General features: G+C 60.0%; 2 protein-coding genes and 1 long non-coding RNA gene across 8 annotated transcripts in view; 1 reads left to right on the forward strand and 2 right to left on the reverse strand.

Annotated features, from left to right (window-relative positions):
- LOC107181809 overlaps nt 1-6,554 on the reverse strand; it is a 10,549-nt gene extending 3,995 nt beyond the window's left edge. The window contains exons 1-2 of the long non-coding RNA XR_001512515.1: nt 6,136-6,554; nt 2,588-2,590 (exon numbers count right to left, since the gene is read on the reverse strand). This is a non-coding gene — a long non-coding RNA (uncharacterized LOC107181809). The remainder of the gene's footprint in view (nt 1-2,587; nt 2,591-6,135) is intronic.
- HMGA1 (high mobility group AT-hook 1) lies at nt 84-7,743 on the forward strand. Of its 3 annotated transcripts, none has more exons than XM_015558678.1 (5): nt 84-703; nt 2,848-2,993; nt 3,177-3,236; nt 4,544-4,627; nt 6,563-7,743. In XM_015558678.1, the coding sequence occupies exons 1-5, from the start codon at nt 136-138 to the stop codon at nt 6,614-6,616; spliced, it is 912 nt and encodes a 303-aa protein (XP_015414164.1). In that variant the 5' UTR covers nt 84-135; the 3' UTR covers nt 6,617-7,743. The 3 variants fall into 3 exon arrangements, with proteins under 3 accessions (XP_015414164.1, XP_015414163.1, XP_006755664.1); XM_015558677.1 differs by lacking the exon at nt 84-703 and adding an exon at nt 5,261-5,311; XM_006755601.2 differs by lacking the exons at nt 84-703; nt 3,177-3,236 and adding an exon at nt 5,261-5,311.
- Nucleotides 7,744-8,107: 364 nt separating this feature from the next.
- On the reverse strand, nt 8,108-10,185 carry LOC102755798 (hypothetical protein). 4 transcript variants are annotated; one of them, XM_015558680.1, is made up of 5 exons: nt 9,602-10,185; nt 8,993-9,171; nt 8,805-8,830; nt 8,428-8,533; nt 8,108-8,264 (listed from the first exon to the last, which is right to left on the reverse strand). In XM_015558680.1, exons 1-5 carry the CDS (start codon nt 9,846-9,848, stop codon nt 8,199-8,201), a joined length of 624 nt encoding a protein of 207 aa, XP_015414166.1. In that variant the 5' UTR covers nt 9,849-10,185; the 3' UTR covers nt 8,108-8,198. The 4 variants fall into 4 exon arrangements, with proteins under 4 accessions (XP_015414166.1, XP_015414165.1, XP_006755665.2 ...); XM_015558679.1 differs by having other exon boundaries at nt 8,428-8,494; nt 9,521-10,185; XM_006755602.2 differs by having other exon boundaries at nt 9,521-10,185.
- Nucleotides 10,186-10,191: the final 6 nt, after the last annotated feature.

Below are 10,191 nucleotides of genomic sequence, written 5' to 3' on the forward strand. Positions count from 1 at the left end.
CGCTCCCGCCCGAGCCCGGGCCCGGGCCCCGAGTGGGTGTCTGGGGGGGCGGAGAGAGGAACAGCCTGCGGCGCAGCGGGAGAGTGGGGAGCCGGCCGACCCCCGCAGCCTGGGGAAGTTCTAGAAGTGAGGGGGATGGGCAGGAATCCCGCAATCCGGTCCTACTCCCGCTCGGCCTTTACCTGGCGCCCCTTCTCGCCAATGAGGCCGGGTCGCGGGCCTGGGCTTGGTGTTTCACCCCGACCCCACCTCTGGCCCGGCCCGCGCGCCTCTTCAGCCCCCAGGGCCGGGCCTGCCCTCCACCCCCACAAACTGGTTTCTCTGCTTTGCTGGGCTCTGTTGGAACTAGTCCCTGTGACTCCCCGCTTCCATTTATTTTCCCGGGGCTTTATTTTGCGGGGAGGGCACAGAGGAGAGTGGCTTTCTTCCTCTACCCCGCGCCAGCGCGCGCCAGGTTCCTGCCCCAAGGCGGGCTTGGGTGCCCCCTCTGGCAGGAAGTGGGGCCGGGTGCACCCGCGTGGCGGTGCATGCGGTCGGGGTGCACCGGTTTCCCGCGCCTGCTCGAGCGCCCCTCCCCCCGCGCATTCTGGCCCCTGGTCCCGCCGGTGGACCAGCAACGGCCAAGCGCAGACACTTGCAGAGTCACCCCGAGGCCGAGTGTGGGGAAGGGGGCCACAGGGACTTCACCAAACCGCCCCGGCGGGTAAGGAAAGTGGCGGGCTCGGCGGTCGCCGGGAACCTACTCCGTCCTGTCCGTCAACTTGCTGTGTGAGTCCAGGCAACTTACCAGCCTCTCTGGACGACTCTTTTTGTAAAACAGGGCGGCCCCGTGATGATTTCCTAAGGTCATTCCTGCAAGTTCTCTAAGCGTTTGTGGAGCACACATTACGGGCACAGTGTGAAGGGCGCAACCTGAGAACCAAAAGGTCTTAGACATGGAAGGATTAAGATTGGGCCCTAAAAGTGGCTTTTCCACGACAGGCCTCTGAGGTTCAGAAACAGGTGGAAGACGCAGCATTTGTTGGTCCCACCGGAGAGGGCCTCGGGCCTTTATTCAACTCACAGAGGCCTGGATTTGGGGTGGGTGAGTGTGGACTCAGGGCTCCCCAGCAGCAAGAGGTAGGAAGAAGCACCAGATGAAACTCGACCCCCACCAGGATCCCAGCAGGCGGGGCCCAGGCTCTCTGGGATGAGGGTAGAACCCCCTCTCTGAGGGGCCTCGGGCAGACCTCATGCGAGGCCAGTGCTCATTTAGCTGATTAATTTTGATGTTTCATTTGAAAGGGGGCCTGTGGTGTAATAGAAGATTTTAATCACTGCCTGTAATTACAGAGCAGGCCAAGCCACTGATGAGGGAGCAGGCTAAAGCACCAACCACCTTGTTTAAAGGGTCTCCAAGTCTAAAATATTGTAAAATAAAAGAAATACTGGAAAAGGCCCTGCCGTCTGGAGCACCCCGAAGCTTTGAGGCCGGGGCCCCCCCAAAAGTCACAAATTGGCAAAATGTTTTCTCTTCTTACTGGAAATTGTCTGAAGAGGAGAAAAGTCATTTTCAAATGTTCTCGTTTTGAATGAAGACTTCCCATTGTCTAGGCATTTTAAAACTTACCTGGTTTACCTTTGCAGGGGTCTGGAGAGGTGGGTGAGGCAGATGTCTTAACTTTACCCCATTTCACAGGCCGAGGGGCTTTCAGAAGCCAGTCCTGTGGGCCCAGCCCCCCCCCCGCCCCCCCTTACCAGAACTCGGTCCCCACGGAGGTGGGGGAGCCTGGGTTTCCTAATTCAAGTCTCTTGTCTGTAACTCGGGGATAATGACTGGGAGGATTGCGTGTTTTAATTATTGATTTGAGAGAAAGATCAATTAGTTGTGCCACTTATTCTAGGCATTCATTGGTTGGTTCTTGTATTTGCCCTGACCGGGGCGGGAACCCACCACCTTGGTGTATCGGCACAACACTAACCTGCTGAGCTACCTGGCCAGGGCCTCACTGCCCTTTTTATGTCTCTCGAAGGGGCCCCCAGCAACAGGGTGCAGGTGTCCTTGCGGGGGGAGGTTTGGGGCAAACTCAAATAGTGAGGCTTCTGAGAGGGAACATGCTAAAAAGGGCCAAGAAGCTTTTTAGGGTCAGTCCTGCCAGGGCTCCAGAGGGCCAGCTAGAGGGTCCATCCCAGCTGGAGAAGCCCCTCCTGTAAGCAGGTATCAAAGGGAAAGGTCTCTGATTCCAGGTTGGCAGAATGGGGGTGAGGGAGAGAGGAGACCCACCTTTCAGTTGTGGGCTCCTTTTCCTCCCCCAGCCTTGCCCACTGCAGTTCAACCACCTTCCCAGTTCCCAAATTGTGCCCCATCTTTGAATCCCAGGCTTTTACCCTGGGAGAGCAGAGAGGGACTTTGCTGGGGCCCAGGCACCAGCCCTGGCCTTGTGGTTGGTGTGGAGTGTCAAGGTCAGCCCTGGTAGCCTTAGGTCTTGAACCTGGAGCTTGACAATATTGTCAGTGAGGCGTGCAGGGGATTGAAGCTCTGCTGCCAGGTGCTGCCCCCTGTGGCGCGAAGACCGCCCCCCACTTCATCTACACCTTTGCCCAGGACAGCCTCCCCCTCAGCAGGTCTGGGCTGCCTGTGCCCTGGCCCTGTGGGGGTGGCAAGACAACAAAGAGCCCTTCTGAACAGGAGATAAGGAGTGATTAGGGCAGAGGGCCTAGCTCCTCCCTGTGGCAGCAGCAGGGTGGGCATCCTGGGCGCCCTGGAGCGGGCAGCTTTGCTGCAGTCCACTTGGAGGGTGGGAGGGATGAGGGCGTAGGAGGTGGCTGAAACAGTGTTTTGCTTAAAACCACTTCTCCTGCCTTCAGCATCTCAGCCATCGCTCCTCCACCTGCTCCGTAGAGAAGGGAAGATGAGCGAGTCGAGTTCGAAGTCCAGCCAGCCCCTGGCCTCCAAGCAGGAAAAGGACGGCACTGAGAAGCGAGGGCGGGGCAGGCCGAGAAAGCAGCCTCCGGTGAGTCCTGGGACCGCGCTGGTAGGGAGTCAAGTGGGTGTCCAAATCGTGGCCTCGGTTTACCCTTTGGGCGAGGGAGGCCCCAGGCACCTTGGCAGGCGAAAGCAGGAACGGGCCGGTGCAGAATCACTCCCGTCTGCTGTCCTCCCACGTGCCCGCACACCCTACACTCACCACTCGCAGACCCTCCTGAGACCCCAGCAGAAGTGGGGACCAAGCCTCAGTGTCCCTCTGCTCACGCAGGTGCGTTTGCACTGTGGGGGGCCACCTGCTCGAGACCTCTGTGTTTATAGAATAGTAACGGTGAACTCGGGGAACATGAAAGAGAGGAGCCCAGGGTTTTTAAGCATGAGCTCCACCTCACATCTTGCTGTTGATTTGCTGCTATGAGAGGTTTGGGTCCTTCCTGACAGTTCTGCACTTCCTCATCTCGGCCAGTGACCAGGGCAGGGCCGTGCTGCCAGCGACCTGGCGAGGCTTCAGCCGGCTCTGAACAAGGAAATGGGAGCCTAAGAAGTTGGAAATGGTGGGGAGTTGGTTGGTAGAGGGAACCCTGGCGCTGTCCTCCTCCTGGGTTAGAAGGCCAGCCTTGCCCTGTGGGGCACCCCGGGAGGCATAGCCAGCGGGTGGGGTCCAGGCTTCCCCTTTCTGGGGAAGAGGAGAGGAAACCAGGGTCAGTCCTTCACACGCAGGCCCCCAGCTTCCTGGCAGCGAGGTGGAGAGAGTGGTCTATCTTGACTGGGAGCCATGAGCCAGGAGGAGTGTGGGTGGTGGCATTCAGCTGCCTCTTCAGAGCCTAGTGTGTGGGGGACTCACCCTTGTAGTCCGCTTCCCTGGGCCTCCCCACCGCCTGTCACTGGAGTGGGGTCGGGGGTCAGAAAGGGGTGTTGGGTTACTGGACCATGGTTGGAAGCCACCCACGGCAAACCGTAGCTGCTTGCCTCTGCTGCCTGGCTTCTATGCATTATGCAGCAGCTTTTTATTCCGTCTCGGGCTTATTAAAATTTTAGCGGCAACAATGGCAGGGACCTCTGGGGTTTCTTCTCCCTGGGAGGCACCCTGGAGGTGGCCAGTTTACAGTAGAGCCTGGGGGCTCCCTCCAACGGAGACATCCTTTCTGCTCTTCTGCTTCCCAGAAGTGCCCGGCATGCATTACCTGAAAGTGTGGGCAGTGATTGTGGCTCAGGATGAGACATCCTCCATTTAATTTTGATGATAACCCTTTACAAAGGAGGAAAGTGGGGCTCGGGCATTAAGGGTCTTCCCCAAGATCTTGGGGATTAGTCAGTGGCAGAGCTGGGACAGGGGCAGAGCTGCCTCTGTCTGTCGGCCCCCAGGACTCCTTTCCCAGGGTCTTGTCACAGGGAAGCAAGGGCCTTTGCAAAAGGTGGTCAAACAGCTAAATCCTAACCACTTGTCCCGCCATTATGGGTTCTTGGCCGAGGTGATCGCTCGCAGACTTAAATCCGGTTGGGGTGGGGCAGAGGCCTCCGTTGTCTGAAAGGGGTGGGACAGGTGGCATCTGTGTCTAACTGCCTCTGTCTTTGCAGAAGGAGCCCAGCGAAGTGCCAACACCTAAGAGACCTCGGGGCAGACCAAAGGGGAGCAAAAACAAGGGCGCTGCCAAGACCCGGGTGAGGCTTGGGGGCGGTGTGGCCTCCTAGTGCACGGAGAGGGAGGCGTGGGGGAGGGCTGGCTCATCCCGAGTCTGTCCCTCTGCCTGGGCTATGGGGCGGGCAGTGGGTCTGTGCTAATGGGGAAAGCAGGGCGATGACTGAGGTCTCACTTCTGTGCCTTGGGCCTGCCCGGGACAATGGGGAAATCAAGTCAGAAGTCCGACAGCATTCCTGGCCTGGAGAAAGGAGAGTTGGGCACAATGAAGGGACAGCCCCACCAGCCCCTGGGCTGAAATGTCACTTCTGTCCTGGGGTCCCCTGGATCTGGGGGTGAGGGGCAGGGAAGGCCAGCTTCCCAGTGGCATCAAGCTTTCAGAGAAGTTGTTTTGTTTTTTATTTTTTCTAAGACACGACTCATATCCTCTGAGTCATGGGAGGAGGAGGGAGTGGGGGGCGTGTGTGTATATTGAGGGGGGCAATGTGGCGGCCAGTCATCACCAGCTGGACCAGCTGGGGTGGCCTGTGGTTGGGGTGAGATTCCTGGGCTTCCCCGAGCAGAGGAGGGCAGCTCTGTCCTCTGCTTCCCACCGTTACTGGGTGAGCACTGTCGGGGACGTTTTTGACTTAGTGGGTTTTTTCTCTGCCATCTAGAAAACCACCACGACTCCAGGGAGGAAACCAAGGGGCAGACCCAAAAAACTGGTAGGTGAAGGGGGTACGGGCTTGGCCCCTCTGGGTGGGGTGCTGAGAAGGGGGTGAGGCCTACCTGATCTTGTGCACCCACCATGGAAAAACAGCTCTCCCCGACCTGCTGGGCCAGGGATGGAGGCTGCCACACTTGGCCCAGGCCCGGCTCCTGGCACCTCGTTTAAAGGACTATGTGTCCATGAGAAGTGCGGGGTCCCAGGTACAGAACAGACCCTTGCCCTCCACTAGTGGAGGCTGTCTCTGCTTCTAGGGGGGATCTTGGAGGTCCTCTAAACTGTCCCCCATTATAGAAATGAGGAAAGGCCTTCACAGGGGGAAGGAGTGAGGTGTGCCTTTGCCCTGATCCTGGGAGGGAGGAAGCAGCAGCAAAGAGCTCAGCGCTGGGAGGGGTCAGTGCTGGGAGGGAGCTGAGGTGTGATCCCACCTGGAGGCACCTTTCATTTCTGGGCCCCCAGATAGCTGGTGGTGGAAGTAGGTTTGCCGAGTCAGGAGACTGCCTCTAGGGGGCTCCCCTGAGTTAGCCTCCCAGCCTTCCTGTTCCCAGCCCTTCCCTATCCCCAGTCTGCTCCCTGAACTCCCTGAGGCATTCATTCCTCGAGCTGAGCCACTACCACCAGGGCTGGGGGGCCGGGGGGCGGGGGGTGCTGGCTGGGCCCCAGGAGTGAGTAACAGGAAACAAGTTGTTTTGGAGTTTGTGCCTGGCACGGGGGCCGCAGCCCGTGGTGTCCCGACATTCCCGCCCCGTGAGTGAGCCCCTGCGCCACACACTTCCCCTTCCTCCCCACCCTGGCCTGGGGTCAGCCTGCGGCTGCGGCCACTGCCCTGTGTGCCAAGACCACCTGGTTCCCCTGCACCCTCCACCACCCACCCCTACCCGTTTCCTCTCCCTGGCTGCTGCCTCCCTCCCCAGCCAGTCACTCCTCACTTCCCTCAGCTTCAGTGCTGCTCTTCTGGGTTCTGCCCAGTCCCCCACCGTGGGCCCCGGGGCAAGGGAGGATGGCTCGGTGAGAGCAGCATGTGTGGTTTTGTTCCCTCCTTTTAAATTCTTCCTTTTTTATGAATGAAACTGGGCTGTGGAGGTTGCTGAGTCACCCACACACTCAACCCTGACTCATTCCCCTTCTGGAGAGCCAGGGAGGGGGTGGGGGCAACAGGCCTGAGTTCCCTCCCCCACAACTGGGGGTGGAGAAGGAGAAGGGCCAGGCCTGGCACCCGTGCTGATGGCCCTGCCTGTCCACCTCACAGGAGAAGGAGGAAGAAGAGGGCATCTCGCAGGAGTCCTCCGAGGAGGAGCAGTGACCGGGCCACCTGCTTCCTCACTGAGGAGCCATTTCCTTCTGGGACTGGACAGCTCCGCTCCCACTGCCCCGCCCCCTCCCCCAGCCACCACCACCCATCCGCGCCCGCCTGCACCGCCACACTACACAGCACACCAGCCGGGCCCTGGTGGCCCGAGTGGGGAGTTTTCCTTTGGTTTCGGTCCCCAGCACCCCTCACCCTCACGTGCATCCCCCCAGCCTCCTGACAAAGCTGACGTCCCACTTAGCCGCACCCCATGCCTGCTGCGTCCCTGCTCCCTGGGTGGTGGGGGCATTGCTGACTGGGCTCCTGGTTTAGGGGGTCCCTTCCCCACTCTTACCTCTGGCTTCCCATTAGGGGGCCTGGGAGGGTTCCCCTGGCCTTAAAGGGGCCTGAGCCCCATCTCACTCTGACATGCCCACTCCACTGTCCTGGCAGCAGCACCTGTGGCCATGGATAGGGTTGTTTGGCCCCAAGATGCCCCAACCAACCTGTGTCTCACCAGGTGCGGCTCACACCCACTTTCCTTCCTTCCACGAGGCCCTAGCCCTGCACTAGGTTGAACAGCGCCCCCCTGGGGCACAGGAGGGAAGGCAGGAGGGGTGTGAGCCCCTGGCCCCATCTGCTTCCACTCTAGGCCTCCAGTTTCCTCCCCCTCACATGGGGCACTAACAAGGAGCTAGCCTTGCCCGCTCCCACCCCCTGCTCCTCCCCACCCCCCAAGGTTCTGGTTCCATCTTTCCTCTGTTCACAAACTACCTCTGGACAGTTGTGTTGTTTTTTGTTCCATGTTTCATTCTTAGACATCTGTCATTGCTGCTGCTACCAGCGCCAAATGTTCATCCTCACTGCCTCCTGTGCTGCCCACACTCCCCTCCAAGATGCTCTTGGGAAGGAGCCAGGGGCAAAGCAGGCTGGGAATCGACTGCCCCAGTCCCAGGGAAGTGGGGGCTCTGCCCCTAGGATGCTGCAGCTGAGTGAGCGGGGCCTGTGTTGACAGCGGAGAGTGTAGGGCCACCTTCTCCCCGTTCTGCCGGGAGGAGGTAGCCGTTATTTGTCCCAGCCTGGGCCCCTCCCTCTGGTTTCCTACTTGCAGTTACTTGAATAAAAATATATCCTTTTCTGGACTGGAGTCTCTGTAGGTGGGTGCCTGGAGCAGGTGAAGGTGGAGACCCGAGAACCTGTTGGTGGGGGTGGCTTTGGAGCTGCCCTGCCCAGCTCTTGAGGGTGGGGGCAGGAGGAGGAAAAGCAGGCACCTGGGGGAGGTAATTTCAGGCCCTTGGAGAAATCACACCTCTAACCACAAAACATTTTATTTACAAAATATGTATACTGAAGACTATACATCAGGCCCTGCCACCATGGGGAGCTCCCAAGCCAAGACAGGGGCCCACAGGGCAAAGCGGCCCACCCCAGGAGGAAAAGCCCCTAGTGCCTGGGAGCAGGCTTGGCCCACAAAGGCCTACAGACGGAGGGGGATGGGCTGGAGGAGTGGAGACCCAGTGCCCAGCCGGGGGCCGGGTGGGCAGGTGGGAAGGGAAGCAGCAGGCGGCAGGATCCCATGGTTCTGAAGGTGAGGGTGTCAGGTTTTGACGTCCAGCAAGGGCATCCGCTTGTGCTGGTAGCCACTCTGCCAGCCGTGCACCACCTGGGGGGTGGGGGGGAGACCACCCTGGGCTCAGGCCCCTGGGAGAGAGGCCTCGCTACTCATCAGTCCTAATGGGGTGGGCTGAGGGCAGAACCAGGCTCTGGTTTCTGGGGTGAGTGCTTGTGAGTGCAGAGCAGACCCCCCTCTGCTGGCTCCATCTTACCTTCGGGTCTCCCACGTCAGAGAGTAGCTCCTGCTCAGCCTCATGCAGCTCCTCAGCGGGGTCGTAGCTGTACATGGGGAGCAGGTGATGACGAAGCCTGTCCACCCTGGGGAGCAGGGGAGGTGGCTCAGCCCAGGGGCCACCCCCTTTACACATCTGACCGCCCTGTCTCCACTCCCCCAGGCTCTGAGACAAAGGGGCCTCTCCCCAGCAGGTGAGCTGAGCCAGGGCAGGAAAACCTAACAGTGGGGGGCAGGGATTGCAGGCTGTGTCGGGATGGCCAAGGGCCATCTTACATGGATGCAGAGAACTCTGGTCCTAGGAGAAGAAATTTAAGCCAAATGTGGGGAGGTAGTCCTGGGGGCGGGGACACTCACCGCTTTTTCTTCTGGACATACATTACCTGTAACAGAGACAGCGCTGTGGAGGCTGGGAGACCTGGACAGCCCACCCACCTCCACATCCGACTGCAGGACAGCTTGGGATGCTGTGTGCAGATGACCTGGCCCACCCAGCCCTGCTTCGCAAAGGTGTGGGTGTATGTGTGAATGAGGGGGCTCCTTACCACAGCCACCACCACCCCGATCAGGGTGATGAGGAAAAAAGGGCCCAACACATAGCCCACCATGGAGTCGCTGTTGGTCTGGGGGGCATTGGGCACTGTGGTGTTACTCATGACATCAGCAGCTGGAGGACTGTAGTCAGCATGGGCAGTGCCTCGGGAGGGCGCCTCCACTGGGCTCCCTGGGGAGGAGGAAGGGAGGTTATCAATTGCAGCCCGAGTGACACTGACCCCTGGAGTCCTCCCCAGGAGCTGGTGCTATATGAAAACTTGGGCCAGGCACGGGGACAGGGAATCCTCCAGGTACCCTAACCTCCCAATGACTCTCAGCAAGTCCTGGGTGTAAAGGGGCACCTAGGGGAGGCCCAGACCCAGGGACTTAGTTCTGCCAGCTCCGAACCTCCCCACCCCCCATCAGGGTGGGGCCCAGCTCAGGTGCAGGCCAAACATTTGCAATTCTAAGCTGGGGAAAGATTAGACATAGGTTCCCAGCTCCTGCCCAGACCTCCTGGGGTGCTGGGCTGCCAGCACCTATCCAGTGAAGCAAAATGAGGAAATCAGGTAAAAACGTGAGGGTCCTGCATGGTGGCCCAGGGGGTGAGGTAGGCGCATTGGAAGGAGCCTGTCTCAGTCCTGATCCAGTCCTCACTCTTCGGGTATAGGCTGTACCCGTCCTCCTCGTCCCTGGTGTCGCTCCAGACAAACAGCCTGGACATCGTCTTCCCAGTGGCTGCTGCCCGGGTGGACACAAGTTGTCAGGGCTGGACTGCATCCCCCGCTTCTGGTCCCCACTCAGGGCTCCGCCCAGGTCCCTACTCTCCTGGCCTGAGCTGACAAGCAGGAGAGGGTCAGCTCCCATGGACAGATGCAAGGAGACTGTCCTGGGGCGGCTGCACACAGGTGCCCCACGGTCCCTGACCCAGGTTCGCCTGGGTCTCCACCCGGGGGCACGGTGTGAACTACCCGCCCCGGTGTTCGTGGGGTCAGGTTGCTTAGTCGCAGCACATCGTCGAGAACACAAGTCGAGGTGGGGAGAGTGTCAGGCCGTTCCCAGGGCTCTGGGAGGCGCAGGCCGGGGGAGGGAGGCTTGGAAAGAGCGCACAGGCGCCCCGGCATCCTGGAACCCCGGGACCCCGAGGCGTGGACCCGTGCCAGCGCTCTGCAGCCCATCCGACCGGCCATGCCTTACCTCCCCCCCCTGC

The sequence above is a fragment of the Myotis davidii genome, unplaced genomic scaffold (genome assembly GCF_000327345.1).
Source record: "Myotis davidii unplaced genomic scaffold, ASM32734v1 scaffold1073, whole genome shotgun sequence".
Classification (NCBI taxonomy): Eukaryota; Metazoa; Chordata; class Mammalia; order Chiroptera; family Vespertilionidae; genus Myotis; species Myotis davidii.